We start from the raw sequence: 15,728 nt of genomic DNA, 5'->3' as shown, positions 1-15,728 counted from the left end.
ATATAATACAAGCTCTGCCCTGCTCCAATTGTACATTCCATACGCATTCCATGCGCAAAACGCGTTTACGTACGTACGTACATACATACGCATGAGGTATAGTAGCGCGGCCGCGGCCTCTCTCCCTCTCTCTCTCCACCGATAATATTATATATATATTCTTTAATGATCGTCACGAAAACACATATATGCACAAAAGTGGGGCCCGGCGCGCAGGTCCCGCATGCATCAACGTATTTGTTTACAACCACAACTAACACGTTCACTTTTTTTCCCTTACAGATCATATGTACATCATCGATTATCACCAACCAGTCATCTACCAGGTACTTAGCTAGCGAGTGAACCGCGGAGGGAGGGAGGACGAGTCTTCGAATCCCCACTTCATTCCAGAAAAAAACAGAATTTTACAAACAAGATCTAATTTATCCGTTTTACCTATCTATCAAGATATATCCCAATCCCCGCAAAAGGACTGTTCATCTCCGCACACAACCATTCCGAGTGCCCACCATGATCATCACTACGAATATCTTTCACCCATCCCACGGTAACCCGTCCCCGCCCCGAGAGCCGCGCCCATCGCCGCGCTCGGCCCCCTCCCCACCCCCACCTCCAACCCCCCAACCCCGTCCTACTCCTGAACGCCATAAAATTGAAACCCAGGCTGCCCCGGCTCCGCGGATTCAATCGCCCCAGCCGCGCCCTTCCATTCTTCTCCTTCTCCTTCTCCCTTTCCCTTTCCCTTTCCCTTCCCTCCTCCCTCTTCAAGGCGTCTCCTCCCATCTTCCTGCGTAATGACTTCCCCCTTTGCAAACCCAAGCGAATGAACCAAATACGGCAATATCACTTTCAGCGTCTCAGCTTCGTTGAAGGGGAGCGTTCGTTTTGAAAGCCATCCCGGGTCCGTATTGTCCAATCCGTTTCTAGCAATATTTTGTGAAATGATTCATCAATAAAGGGGAAAGGTAAACGGGAGCGGGCACGGGAACGGGAACGGGAGAGGGGGGAGTTCATTAACCCCAAAAAAAGGAATATGGGTGGCGTTGGGATGAGTCCAGGGAAGGGATGCCTTGCCCGATCGCCCGCTCGCCCGCAACTCCAAGTAAAGGCATGAGGGGGGAGGAAAGGGAGAAAAGAAATTAAAAAATAATAAAATAAAATAAAAAAAGAAGAGAGAAAGGTTAAAGTTCCAGCTCACCTTGAAAGCCTGAACGAACGGCATCACCTTTTTATCCTTCATAAACCCTTTCTTCGTCAACGCCTCCCTCACCTTCTCATCATCCACAATCCCGCTCTTCTCATCGAACGCCTCTTTAACGATCTGAACGCTCACATCTTGCCACTCTGGGTACTTGGTCGCCACAAAGATCCTCACAGCTTTCTTCCCTCCTCCTCCTCCTCCACCAGAAGACCCTCCCTTTACATTCTTACCCTTTTTCTTCTTCTCCGCCAAAATCTCCGCATCTCGAATCGTCTTTATCGTATTCCTCATATACGCTCCCGCCTCGATCGCAGCAGCAGCAGCAGCAGCATCCTTCCCGCCATCAACATCAGCGACAACAGGGAACCTCGCTTTCTGAACGCTTTCCACTTCCCTCAACACCTCCGTCCAAACGAACTCTGCGAAATGCGGTGCGATCGGCGTGACAAGTAAAACGGACGTTCGAATCCATAATTCTATCAGCGAAGCGTGCATCCCACTTCCACCCCCTTCTCCTCCTTCTCCTCCTCCGATGTCGATGGATGTGACTTCGCGGTACCAATCCCGTGAAGTTTGCATTTCAAAGAATCCTTCTTTCAGCGCTTCTTTGTAGTTCATTCTAATGTTTTTCGAGTGGTGGTTGGATCATCGTATCGAGAAGGTTGAGGAGACGGGCCAAGTACCAGTACCGCCGTTGGTCAATGATTTAGGATAAACGCAGGTAGTAAGAAGGGGGGGGGGGGAGGGAAAGTGAAACGCGATAAGAATCTCCCCCAAAAAAAAATGCGAATAAAAGAGATTTGAAAAAAAGAAACGTACTGTTCATATGCAGCTTCCGTCAGCCCAATCTGACGAAAGATTTCGCTCTGGAAGACGATATCATGGTACGAATTCAAAGGACCACGTCTCAACAAAGTGGATTGTGGGTTATCAATCTCCTTCATCATCTCCTATAAACGAAAAAAAAGGGGGGGCACAATTCGGGCGTGCGCCCACGACCATCAAGTTAGCTTCACCTTCGTCGAAACCAAACGCGAACCCAAAAAAAAAACGCACCTGACACCACTCAATAAGCGTATGTAGCCTCAAAATCGTCGCGTTCGCCGTTTTCTCATCAAAATTAGCATCCTCGATCCCATCCCCCGCATCCGCCAACGCAATCCTCGTCGCATCCGCTCCAAACTTTTCCACCCCTTCCCTAAGCGTCAAACTGTTTCCCGTCGACTTGCTCATCTTCTTCCCATTCAACATCAAATGTCCATTGATCCGGAAACTCTGAGGGCGGTATTCGTCTGGGAACAATGCGACATGGTTGTAGAGAGCGAACGTGAGATGATTCGGAATGAGATCTTTCCCAGAGGAACGGAGGTCGAGTGGGTAGAAGTAGCGTAGGGATGAGCGCAGGTGGGATAGAGATGAGTGAGGGATCGTGGACGTCGATGGGAAAGGTGAATTTTCTAGTAGGATGTGATCCCATACTTCATCCGTGAGTTGTTCGGGTTGGATGCCCAAAAGACCAGGTTTATCGCCGTACCAGTGACCTGCATTTGAAAAAAAAAAAAAAAGTTTTGGTTTCGTGAAATTGACTGTCCAAAATGCCGAGTATATGAATCACTTATCACTTGGTACCTTGAAGAAGATGAGCAATCGTGTAGTAACTCATGTAGATCGTTGAATCGCTCAGGGATTCGACGAGGTACTGTTGATCCCACGGCAGGCGCGTACCGAGACCAAAACTACGTGCACAAGCCCACTGATGCAACCAACCCAGAGTCCCCTCGAACGCATGCCGAGTCTCACTTGAGTAAGTCTCCATCTTTTCGAGAAGTCTATCCAAAAGGGACGAGAAGAATGAGAAGAAGAATCATTCCCCAGAAAACCCGAACACGAACTCACTTTTGAGTTTCCTCCTTCCATTCACGCTCGCCATAATCCAAATACCACTGATCCTCCATGCTCACCACACACTCTTCCCCACTCCGACTAACGATCAACCCCTCAGGCTCCGCATACGCAAACGCAAGTCCCGCCTCGATCATCTGTTTCCGAACCTTGGGTTTCGCCTCCTGTACCGCCTCACCCTTGAAATCTCCAACGATCATCGTGCCACTATAAAATCCCTCCTTATAAACAATCTCTTTGGCTTCACCGAGTTGTTTCGCATCCTTTTGAGATTGGATCTTGAGTTGGGCGACGACGGCGGGTGCAGAGAGGTTACCATAAGTCGGAGTGGAGATGACAGGAATAGGGTCTATGGAGCACCACGATGCGTCGATACCATAATAGGTAGGCTTCTTCCGTAGATCGGTGAGAGTCTGGAAGTCATCGGGGGAGTCTGACGGAACGGAGGTGACAACTCCTGTTCCCTAATATAGAGTTAGGGGAAAAAAGAGAGAACCAATTAGCGGCGCGGCTTCCCCTTTTCATGACCCCCCCCCTCCCCACTCATAATGAAAAAAATGACGTGGGACCGAAAAAACAAAAACAAAAACAAAGAACATGTGATTTTTGTTCAGACTTACTTTCGTACTGAGAACGGAGTCCATAGGAAGGACATAGACTTCAGGGACGATTCCGAATGGCGCCTTGATCTTGGTCCCAACCAGCACCTTCCCCTCGACCTCGCCCACTTGGTCGATCACACCCCGCGTCTCAAACACACCCTGATAAGCCATATTCCGAGCCGCTCGATGAGTGCAAACGTAGAGAACCCCATCATTCTTCGACGTGGCGAATAGCCCGTATTTGAGAGATGGACCGACGAAGCAATTGGTTTGGCCGTACCTATTCAGATCATATGTTTGGTGTGTGTGTATGGGGGGAAGCGGGTGAAAAGGGAGTTTGGAAAGAAAGTCACCGCCCAGGGTTGGGTTAGCATTCACCGAAAAAAAAAAGAATGCTGATGGGAGGAAGTCACAACGTACATCGTTTCGGGTCTCAGAGTGGCAGCAACCAAATACACCTTCCTCCCTTTCACGACCTCACCCAGTATTTTCAACGCATTCTCACTAAACTGGACGACTTGCATCTTGAGAGCAGTATATTCCTGCGGACCAAGAGCTTCACCAGCAGATCGATCGTGATCCATACAAGGTTGTTGATCTTTAGGTGAATAAACAGTATACCGTTCTCCAAATTTGATCCTGTTTTGAGAACGGAGTTTATTGATTTGCCAGCGTACGAACGAGTCAAAGTATGGGTTGACCGAGGTCGTGATGAAGGATCGACGCCAATCGATACGTGCGCCAAAGTTTGTAAGATCGTTCTGAAAATCGAGCGTAAAAGGCATGCCCATAATTTTTTGTTTTTAACAAGGATCACGCGAGAGAGAGAGAAGGGGGGGGAACAACTTACGATGGTGATAGGAGGGAAGTAACCAAGCCAATGAACAGGATCAGCAAACTTTTTTATTTCCTCCCGAGGAACGCTCATGCTCAGCATGATTTGGAATTGATACTTGAGTCCAGTAGACTTTGCGTTCACCTTTCCTTTCGTAGCCTTGCCGACTTGACCAGACTTTTCCTTTTCAGTTGTTGAAGATTCCTCCACCTCCTCTTCTTCCTTGTATCCGAGGAAATCAGGTCCAAACAACTCCATTTCGCGGGCAAGTTTGTCAGCTGCTGCCTAACAAGGTATATTGTGATAGGAACGATTCTCGACGAAGGAGGGGGGGGGGGTTGTCAACACACCTTGATCGGCATACCGGTACAATGAAATGCAGCAGGGAACAAAGCCCTCTTCCCGAGCATCCTCTGATACCCAGTCGCAAACTCTACTTTACTAATCGTAAAACCGTGTCCAAGATGTAGGCTCCCATTCATATACGGAAATGGGAACGTGCCAAGCCACTTGGGATATTTCTCTCTTAGTTGAGCGGGGGTAAGATGAGCATCCTCGGGCAAGAAATTGGGTGCTGCTGCTGTTATTTGTGTAGTTGTTGTAGGGGTATCGGATGACTCGAATGGCGCGTCTATTTCGAAGAGTTTTTCGGAGGCCCATCGTGCTTGGGCTTTCTTTTCGAGTCCGACGAGGAAGTCGCGCTTCCCTGTCTGTTGGATCGGGAAAGAGTATGGATGCGTGAGCATTGAATATTTGGATGGATCGGCACGGTTGTGGTAAAATCGAAGTTGCACGGGCAACAGGCATCAGCAATGTACGATCATTCATGAGAAATTTGAAGATACGAGCCTTTTGAAGCTCGATTGGGCCATCGGTAGCTGTATTTGCCATGGTTCTTCGTGTACGATTGCTTCGATTGATGTTTGACGAAAATGGAACAGCACGCGAAAAGGGAAACGTGACACTTGTGCAAAGTTTGGCACCGCGAGTTTGCTTCGGTAGAGCTAATGTTACACTCCACTGGCAAATGTGCCTGGAGAAAGTTATGGTTGAGTTTGGCGAAGGAATGACTGGGAGATCTCCTGTCTAAGGCGGCAGCTCTAATATTACGCCAAGAGTCTCACAGCTAGAGAGTCAACAAAAATTTCCCAGGATGAGGATGAATCACGTGCGGGAGTGGCTATACATACGTAACCTAATTGAGTCAAACCTTTTTGACACCCAAGGAAAATGGATGTCCCACATTGAACTCGAACTTTCCATAAAAGTTTCCTCTGACAGCCACAAGAGTCCTGAACACCCTGTTGCTTTGAGCGCTCTCTCTTCAGTCCTGTCGCCGCTAAACCCCAGACGAACAAAAAAAAAATACAGAATGAGTATGAAAATGCCGAAATGAATCGGTGGTGTTGTGGGCGTGATTGCACGGGATAAGCAATAGTTTATCCCTTTGATATCGACCCTGGATTTATCTCACACAGAGTTTTGCTTGCTCCAAAAGATCTCCTATATGCATGGGCTTACTAGAGAGTCTCGATACGAATGTGGGTGGGGTCACTTCTTCTGCTGCTGCAAACACTACTAGTGCTAGTGCGAACATGATCACTACACTTGTGCTATATGCTTAGCCCTTTAATACCCTGTGGATGTTCTCGGCCATTGACTTGTTGACTTTCCGCGCCCGTGCATTGGACGGCGGATCGAGACGGGCGATCGACTCACAGAACAAGTCATCCGCACATCGTACGAGGTTTCCTGGTGAATGAGTAGGTAATTTATGATGTACTATTTTGGTTCAGCCAGGCCCAGGATGTGCTGGGCGCGATTATTAGTGGTTTACTGACGGCGGCAAAGGTCCCGCCTCCTCAGGCGAACACTAGACCTATGCACGATGAATGAACTTCGGCTGCTTAATAGCACAATCGTTCTGTTACCGCTTATAGCTTCGCTTTGCTTTCATCACGGTTGTCTTGGTTATCAGCTTCGTTGCTACCTCGGTCGTTATCTTGTTTGAACCATGGGACTCGCAGGCTTTGAAACGGGCTTGTTTGATTGCAACTTCCTGGTTTTGAATTGTGGCTCAGGTGAAGAAGAGATGGCTTCAGTCTTCCAGCGTTGAATGATTTAAGAAAGTTGGAAGAGATGAACATTCACGAAATAAAGTGAGTCTCCCTCCCCCTTCTCTTGCGTCGGCCGATGGGTGGCATGACCTTTTCAGATTGGACTTGTACCGACGGACAAACGTTTTTTCCCGTTTCTTCGCCGTTTGAAGAGTGAGGGAGAGGGAGAAGGAGGGATGCTGGGAGGGAGGGTCGAAAGAAACAGGCCGCCTCCTTCCTTTAAGTCCTTTCGCGGTACCTGCTAAGAAGTGATGATATCTTTAGTTCCATCATTATTTCAGCGGTGTATCCATGCATCAAGTCAAGATAGACAACGCATCCCTCACTCGTCGTACACCTTGGCTACGCCCGAATTGAAGCGTCATATCTCATGGAACATTTCTTTCATGGCCCAAGACATTAATTTGGTATCACCTTGGCCATGAGTGACAGGTGCTGGACTTGATCAAAGTCGACAGCATCTTTCCCTCCCGCCACCTAATGGATGTGTCCTGACCTGAAGAGATGCTCCACACACTTGTCACAGTTAACCCTGAGCTTCCTTGGTGGTTTTAAGTATATATGTGTGTGTATGTGTTTTTTTTTTTGGTTGGCAGACAAGAATTTTACCTGTCTATGTTGCTGATGCGACTCCTTCTGGAAACGCTCGCGCGACTTTTTTCACGAACGGGGTTTAATTCCGGAGCTACTGCTACTTAAGCCTTTTACAGCACTTTTAAGCGACTTTGAAGCACACAGTACTAGTGCTTCTCTTTAATAAAGGGGAAACAAGCGTTTTAGCTGAGACCATGCATACTACCGTCTTCCATTTCTTGCTCCAACCTTCATCAGACTTCATTTCTCATTCTTGTTCTATTCTATTCTATTCTACCATCCCCTTCACCATCCATACTAACTATCCTCGATCTAATTTCAATATGAGCCGTTTTAAGTCTCCATCCTAGAGACCCTCAATCATCTACTCGCCTCCTCAAAGCCTCTCCACATCTTCATCTTTCTCCCCCTTCCACCACAGCCTTCGTTATGGATACCTCCCGTTCCTCAGAACACGCTCCTTGCCTCCCATCCCATCCTGAACGATGGAGAAACATCTTGCATCCAGACGCCGCACACGACTTACATAATTCCCACCGCGCTATCATCGCACATGTTCCCGCCACCCCAGACGGTCGGGTCACTTCCAATACCACCCTCAAGCAAAAGGAGGCCATTATTTCCGTAAACGGGTCTTCTTCTGGTGGCGAGCGAACGTACTTCTCCATATACGATCCTGATGGGACTCGACCACATCCCCGACCTAAAAGATATGGTTGTCCTCAGTGTACGAAGATGTTCGATAGGCCTAGCGCTAGGGATTTGCATATCCTAGTGCACACTGGCGAAAAACGTAAGTGGAATGTTTTGCTCTACGAGCCGTCAGGACCGTTTGTGACTGAGTAATTTTCCCTTAGCCCATGAGTGTTCTCTGTGTGAGAGGAGGTTTTCGACTGTCAGTAACCGGAACAGGCATATGCGTAATTGTAACGGAATGTGCGACCCGCCACCTCCCAATGATCCGAATCTTTTCACAACCAAAGTGCCCCATAACTACATGGTGGACGAGTTGTCGAACGAAATCAGTTCGCCAGAAACATCTTCTGCTGCAACAACGCCCTCTGTTACTGCCAGCGAATCACCCACCCAATACTCTCCCGATCATCTCCCTCGCCACCACCAGCACCCTTATCACACTCCACCGACGACAATGACGACAAACGCTAATACGGAAAATACTAGCACTTTCCATCATGATGTGTCGCAATCATTTTCTCCATTCGGCAGTGCCGAAGAGATGATCGCAGTTGCGGAAAAGGCGAGGCCCGTTTATATCGGCGGCATCATCAACAACAGCCGCGCCGGACGACACGGTCCTCACGATCTGTCACAACTTGTTTATCCGTGTCCCTTATCCCGCGATGAAGTAATTCTTGAGCCGAATTCGGGTTTGGGTTATGTACATCCTTTGACGACGCCGGTGCATGCAGCAGCGGTAGCAGCAGCAACAGCAGCAGCAGCAGCAGTTGCAGGCCAACCGTTGGCCGTGCATCAGAGTCATCAACCACCCGTTACTTATTCGAATAAACTCGTGAACCAGCCGGTCCATCTAGTTTCAATCGGCTCGATCCCCGTCTCTTCGATTCATCCTCTGACAAATCTATCGCCATCTACGTCAGTCTCTACATCTTCATCTACATCTCCACCCCTATCTACACACAACCTCGATCGTCCCGCAACGCCGCCACAGTCGGTGTCTGACCATTCTTATAGCCCGTATGCTTCGTATATTGCATCATATCATTCTGCTCAATCTTTGCAATCGCAATCGTCACAAGTCGTCGTTCCGGGGAATGCGAACAATTCGTTCCTCGCCCCTTCAGCGACCACTCCTCATCATCATCATCATCACCTAATCTCAACGTCTCACCCCGACCTTCCAGGTTATAATGTCGATAATAACAGCAACACCAGAGAGACTGCGTCCAAGAATAACCACCAGCATTATCATCATGGTCAGCAACAGCAGCAACATACAACTTATGCCCGTTCCCTCACGCATGCTCCAGAACTCCCAATCCTCACTAGGCACCGTTCTACCGAGTCATATCCTATCGTCCAACTCACGCCAGAAGCAGTCCAATTTCTGGCCTCGACGGAACTGCCTTTGTCTGTCGCTTTAAGCTATGTGAGTGGGCAACAACATGCACATCACGTCAGTGAGAAATTTCATCGGAGTAGCGCGGGAAGTGGCCTCAGAGCGTATTGATCATTATCGTGGCGGAGATCGATGATTATCAGTCATCCATCCTTTTCGTCTTTTAGCTAAAAATTTCCTGTCAAAACTCTCTTGACCTACTTACCTACTGCGACATAGTAAATAATACAGCGTTTTTAATAATACTTTTCATGTATTTGGTTTTTCCCCAAAGCGTTCTTTCCTCCCGTGCTCTCGTACGGGTGCATATGTGATGCTTTTCATAGATACTTTTTGGTTGTCACAACCTCACAGTGTTGGTGATCATAACACTCAAATTTGTTCGTTCCTCGCTCGCGTAGCAGGTGATGGCTGTACCAGTATGATACTGTGGGCAGTGCTTGTTCATTGCTTTAAGTGTCCGATGCAGGACTGGACATTAGAACTAATACTGTACTTGAATTGCGATTGATGGGTAGTCCATGCAATATGTGCAAGGTCCTTGGATTCAGTGTAGGCGCAGGTGCACTGGACAATGCGGGGGTCTTCACAAGCCACCCGCGCATCGTTTACTGTGTGCACGATGGACAATTAGACTGAATTTGATAGCAGAGGTGCGCTGCCCGCCTGCACGAATGTGTGGTACATTGCATGCAATACAGGGTGGTCCGCGACATCTTGCGTGCCTATCTGATGAGACTGTGCGGAGACAGCAGTGCACTAGCACAGCCTATTTCCAACCTTGGCTATGGGCCAGTTTGCCCAGTCCCTTTTCGGCAGGTCTTGTTGAATGCGATCAAGGGAGCCGAGATTGAGCTTTTGATTGACCAAGTTTCTTTTCGGGCGTATTTCGCGACTGTACAAGTGCTTCTCCCAACCTAATGTGTACCTGGAGCACCGTATTGTCGAAGAAGGCTCGAACATCGATAACTCGATGGTCGATGTGTAATTAGGATGTGTAACGCCCTCCCATCTATGCTGGCATCGCCCTCGGGGAGCTGTCAGGCAGCACACACGTGGTGATTACCAACACATACAGCGCCTTTTGATCATCTTGGGAAGTCACAAAAGCTGGCGTAGAATTGAATTCTTGATGGCACGCTCCGCGCCTGTGACATGCCTAGATTGGAATAACATCCGGCTATGTCCGAGCCTCATAACGCAGCCTCCCATCCATAAGCTGCCGCGTTCGTAAGAACGTCGTAGGACCGGGTGCATCGTGGTTCCAGGGATGAAAAAGCTCTTCAGGAGTCACAAGCCCAAAACATCCCCCACGCCAGTCCCACGAAATCCCTCAGCTGAGACGCCCATCCATGCTCAGTTTGCGAAAACGCCTGCGCCGGCGTCTCCTCGATCTTCCGACATGACAACGAATGATGACAGTTGGGTGGAGGCAACCGAGCCATTTGAACAGCAGCAATCCCACCTAGCCACGTTGGATGCACATGTTGACTCAAAACCTTTGTCCGGCGTGTCTGAACCTCCGATATCATTGCCAAGTGGACAGCCTCATCCTCAGCTCAGTTCTCCCATATCGCCCGTCTCATATTCCCCTGCATTCCATCACTCCAATACACATTCTTCTGCTCTACAATCTCAGCAATTTCGACCTTCTTCCCCTACTAAAACCCCACAGCCCCAAGTGTTACGAAAAAGACCTACTATCAGCACCGTTCAGTCCTTTCCTTGGACTGATTCCCGAACTCCTCCAGATCAACAACTATCCAACGGGGCGAATAACAAGGAAGATAAATCCAGTACGTCTATCGAAACAAATAAAGAGAGTCCCCCAATGATATCTACGACAATCGGAAGTGTTGGCGGGGGTAAAGGTGCTGACAAGGAACCGAAAGAATCGACACTAGATGCCCTTGGTAACTTTCTCTTTAAGTCTAAGGACCGTCATCATGACCATGATCGAGACCGTCGTTCTGTGCACAAGGAGTCTAAGCAGCTCGACCCACCATGGGATCTTACCGCTGCAATAGGTACGCTTCACGACTTCCTCAAGGGGCGGTAAAGCCTTCTGACTTGCGCTTGATTTAACCCTTTCCAATATCGATACTTACAGGTCAGATCACCGCCACCGGGTCGGAAGATTGGGGCTTCGTCTTGGAGCTGTGCGAACGCGTTTCGGTGAATGAAACGACCGCTAAAGAGGCTGCTCGCGCGTTACGAAGGGAGTTCAAGTATGCTATCCCTGCTTCTCAGTTGAGCGCCGCTCGATTGTGGGCCATCATGCTTCGAAACGCGAAACCTGTGTTCGTCGAAGCCAGCGCTTCGAAGAAGAACATGGATGCGGTTGAGGATGTCATCACTAGCTCTAAGACAGCACCTGTTGTGAAGGAACGATTGTTAGAGGTCCTCGGCTATGCTGCATATGATCATGGGAGAGGGGATAGAAAACATCCGTTCGTGGCTACTTGGAGGAAGGTGAAACCACCAGAGGCTCCAGACCAGGTTGGTTCTTCTTTTCATTGGTTATGGGTCGTCATGGCGAGACGTGGCTGGCTGGATGTCCTCCGTCTGCCTGTCTGACCGACTGATGTCTCGATGGATTAGGGCATTCCTCCTAATCTTGACGATCCCATGTTCAGGCCCCCCGAGGCGAAATGGCCACCTCATTCCGACCAACACCCCTCCGTTCACCAACACCATGGTAATCGTCCAGCAGATGCTCTACGGACTCTTAGACGTTCAACGGGACATATCGATTTCGAACATGAACGCTCTCAGTTACGGTCACCCACTGTCAGACTTCCGACACTCGAAGAAGAGATGGCAAGGGTCTATAAAGAGTGCGAGGAAGCTCAGAATCTGGCGACTATGTTTCATGAGCAGCTTGTGTACGCTACCGCGGCAAGTGTTGAGGACCAGGACGGGGATATACTCAGGGTATTATTATTATTATCATTTTAAGGAGAGGACTCATGAGTTCCATTCTGGCGTCAGGGATTCTACGAACGGGCAACGAAGTCGAGAGATCGAGCACAGTCACAGGTTCCATGGGCTCAATCACTTGCTAATAAGGCTACTGCCGCAAGGAAGGAGCAGAGACTTGCAAACGCCAACCATGTCACCACTAATGACACTCAGCATATGAGACAGACTCCGTCAGGGGGTGTTGAGGAGCACCTACTCGGCACTCTATTGGCGACACATCAAAGTATGGTGGAAGTTTGCAAAATATACGAAGATTTGCTGAGGGTTGCTGCTGCTGAGCGCGAGGAGAGATATGTCCAGGAACGAAGTAGAGTCGAGATTAGAATTGACCGATCTGTACGTGAAGGGCTTCATTTGCTTAGGTAACAACAGGCGACCAACTGGCTTGCTCTTGTTTGGACAGAATGTGTTTGTTGCGCCAGATGGTTCACTATATGCTCCGGAACGAGATGTTGGCGGCGGCAGCTCGTCCCGCCCCGCTTCACCGAACACCCTTAACATTATCGAATCATCCCCTCCCACCAGCCCTCCATCCGTTCCACCAACAATCCAACCTGGATTTCTTCAAGCCGAGAAGGGATACCCAACTTACAATCACCCCCCGCATATCCAATCCTCACCATGGGGATCAAATAATCCATACCTTGATAAAGCACCTCTCACTTCATCGTCACTACCTTTGAACCCCCACTCACCACAACCTCACACTCCAGCTACCCCCTTTCAGTCTACCCCCTTTTCGGGCCCTCATCGTACAGCTCCACATGGTCCCCGAGCTCAACATACGTATTCGCGCTCACCTTCGCCCGATGTCACACTACACGACCCAAGAACGAGGGCAGTCACCGAAACACCACCTCCAGGGACGAACATCGAAATTACAAGAAATGCCCTCGAACGTGTCGCTATCTCGACCCCTCAACCCCATCACTTGAATGCTCCTACTACGACCGGTCGCGACTCGCCGCAATCTACTCGTCGATTACCCGACGCGGTATCATCTCAACCACCCGAGAGGTCGCAATCTTTGGACGACCTTGATAACGAAGAGCACAGAACGCCCATTCGACCTAGCGCCAAAGCGTTAGGGAAGCGGAAAGCCGTCGAGAGGCGTGTCGATCGTAAGTGTCATCTTTTTTGTTCTGATCCCACGCTCATTTTAGAGGCATGTGGTGCCAACTTGCACCCTATCTTGTGATGCCTCCTACCGATCTAAATTTAATTCTTTCTTTCTTTTTAGCTGACACCTTCGATCCTGATGACCTATTCAAAGAGCAACGCTCTAATACGCCCACCTCTGGAGACAGCGATTCTGACGATTCGCTTGACTATCTCAGTCGGTCGAAGGCGAAACCGATCGTGTACGCCTACGATGCCATGGCGGAGAGAGAAAAGGAAAGACAAGCTCAACTTGCCAGGCAAACTCAGGCCAATGGTGTGGCTGTCAATTGAAGTTTGTGTATGGGTCGGAGATGTGTAGAGTATTTTGTACACAAGATGTCTTTCCTTCATGTATGCATCCTTTTTATTCTTTTACGTGGATATAATGTACCGACCGTCTCAGTTGAATTAATGCCAATTCGGAGCTTATCCTGGCTAGACCTTCGATTGGGTAAAGGGACGTGACAGGAAAATGAAAGATACATAGCAGAATCCACGGAAAGAACCATACAACATAGCGTGACATGAACGTTGACATCCGCCCAATATACAATGCTAGGACACAAACGGCGAGTCAGGGAATTCGTTCGTACGGTGGACAATGTACGGAAAGAAATCATGGAGATCATGGGTCAGAATTCCTCCAAATGAATGGCCGAGAATTACGGTGCGTCTTTCTCATACGATCAAGTAGAACCACAGAGGAAGAATAAGAATAAATCCAATAAATATGTCATGTTCTTTGTCCTGCAAGAAAAACCCTCCCCATTATCCAAGCTCTCAGCCGTGCTTCACAAGCGAGCTAGCAATCTCTGCTCGATCCTTTCGATCGTTCAAGGCTTCTGCCACAGCGAATGCTAGCGCCGTAGAAGCAGCGAGTATGCGAGTGTTTAAGCTTAATAACTCCTCAGCAACCACCCAGGGTAGTGAAAGCACGCAGACGAGTCGCGCAATGCTAGATGTCAAGGGGTCAATGTCCCGCCTGTCGGAAAAAGCCACCAGTTTTCCGGTAGCTTGGGGGATGATGAGCGTCGGGAGACTCCACTTAGCCAATAGAATGAACAAAGTTTCCCAATATATGAGAGTCATTGGTGGATGAGGGACGTTAACGGTATAAGGCACCTTCGAAATTGAAGGGGGCAGTTGGAACTGGTAAACAGGTAAATCAGAACACCATCGACATTGAAGCCACAGGAGCGATGTTACCGGGGTGTACTCGACAGGTGTAAACGCCATAACAAGGAAAAATAGCTCCCATAAAACAGTGATACTCGTCAGATTTGCGGAGTCGGATAGGAACTGGGGGGGGATGAGGACGTAATTAAGCGATTCACATAAGAATCCTCGTGGACGCACCATCTTGGTTTTAGCAAGGATCCTACTGGTTTCAATTCCAAGTTGATCCTTGGCGCGAGCCGCATTCGCAACAACTGCATCGATTTCGGGACGCACCTTCGCCGAAAAGTCCTGGATCAATTTGATGGGGGATGGAGGTAAGGGAATGCGCGACGGAGTGCTGAGAGCATGTGCAACAGCTTTGCTCCCTTCTGCTGATTCAGTCGACGAAGATGCTCTAGGGGGAAACTTGCCGGCTCCCCTGCGACTCGCTGGTGCCACAGGGGCCGGGGGATCTGGAGTCTCAGACGATTCTTCACTAGAGGAACGATAAGCTCAGTGCTACCTTGAAAGCGCGTAAGTCCACGTACGTCTGGTTAGGAATCAGGCTTCCTCGACGATTCGAGGACACCCTCCTTGGATACAGAGCTAACATTGTGCAGTTAGACGCGTCTGAACATTGCCATGTTATCATCATTTCGCTGGTACCTTTGAACTTGGGAATCTCGCTGAGGGTCCCTTCATTCTCATCAAGAAACCTTTGTATGCTCCCAATAATCTCGGGTTTCTTTAAACTAGCAGTGTCGGCAGGTATACCTAGAACGCTCCACTGTGTCAACAACTGCTGCTCTGGGCCGCTGGGCCGTGATTACTCACCTAACTTATCCGCCAAGCCGATAAGCTCGCTTTTCTTGAGTGCCTTCCACCCAGAAGTGTAAGGGGTCATATCGGACATTGGAGAAGCCGCTGAGATTGGCCTTCAAATAGGTGGGAGGTGTCGCGTTGTTCGAGATGGTGGTGTGTTGTTGTTGACGGAGGGATGTCAAAACAAAGTATTTGCATCCGGACGCAGCCACCTCCGGATATCTCCGTTCCCCCTTTTTCATCAACTGGATCT

The 15,728-nt window shown here is 49.0% G+C and overlaps 4 protein-coding genes across 4 annotated transcripts; 2 read left to right on the top strand and 2 right to left on the bottom strand.

Moving 5' to 3' along the window:
• Positions 1–634: 634 nt before the first annotated feature.
• Positions 635–5,434, bottom strand: EI90DRAFT_3147955 (leucine-tRNA ligase; the record flags this gene model as incomplete). Its single annotated transcript, XM_039065561.1, has 11 exons — positions 635–859; positions 1,202–1,823; positions 2,024–2,154; positions 2,261–2,745; positions 2,834–3,033; positions 3,101–3,570; positions 3,727–3,988; positions 4,129–4,469; positions 4,559–4,828; positions 4,894–5,249; positions 5,389–5,434. 11 exons carry the CDS (start codon positions 5,432–5,434, stop codon positions 635–637), a joined length of 3,408 nt encoding a protein of 1,135 aa, XP_038907871.1.
• Positions 5,435–7,683: 2,249 nt separating this feature from the next.
• Positions 7,684–8,176, top strand: EI90DRAFT_2952941 (uncharacterized protein; the record flags this gene model as incomplete). The annotated part of the gene is made up of 2 exons (XM_039055418.1): positions 7,684–8,047; positions 8,112–8,176. Coding segments are annotated over 2 exons (429 nt in total), but the record flags the coding sequence as incomplete, so codon positions are not given.
• Positions 8,177–10,521: 2,345 nt separating this feature from the next.
• On the top strand, positions 10,522–13,931 carry EI90DRAFT_3295105 (uncharacterized protein). Its single transcript, XM_039067455.1, has 6 exons — positions 10,522–11,379; positions 11,463–11,851; positions 11,954–12,286; positions 12,344–12,670; positions 12,738–13,455; positions 13,575–13,931. The coding sequence occupies exons 1-6, from the start codon at positions 10,623–10,625 to the stop codon at positions 13,784–13,786; spliced, it is 2,736 nt and encodes a 911-aa protein (XP_038907869.1). The 5' UTR covers positions 10,522–10,622; the 3' UTR covers positions 13,787–13,931.
• A 344-nt stretch (positions 13,932–14,275) lies between these two features.
• Positions 14,276–15,566, bottom strand: EI90DRAFT_3138011 (uncharacterized protein; the record flags this gene model as incomplete). Its single annotated transcript, XM_039064881.1, has 6 exons — positions 14,276–14,644; positions 14,702–14,794; positions 14,852–15,149; positions 15,202–15,259; positions 15,320–15,427; positions 15,488–15,566. 6 exons carry the CDS (start codon positions 15,564–15,566, stop codon positions 14,276–14,278), a joined length of 1,005 nt encoding a protein of 334 aa, XP_038907868.1.
• Between the last annotated feature and the right edge of the window lie 162 nt (positions 15,567–15,728).

Source organism: Cantharellus anzutake, assembly GCF_015039405.1.
Source record: "Cantharellus anzutake strain C23 chromosome Unknown EI90scaffold_208, whole genome shotgun sequence".
Lineage (NCBI taxonomy): Eukaryota > Fungi > Basidiomycota > Agaricomycetes > Cantharellales > Hydnaceae > Cantharellus > Cantharellus anzutake.
Note: the sequence above shows the minus strand (reverse complement) of the source record. Positions and strands in the feature narration are given on the sequence as shown.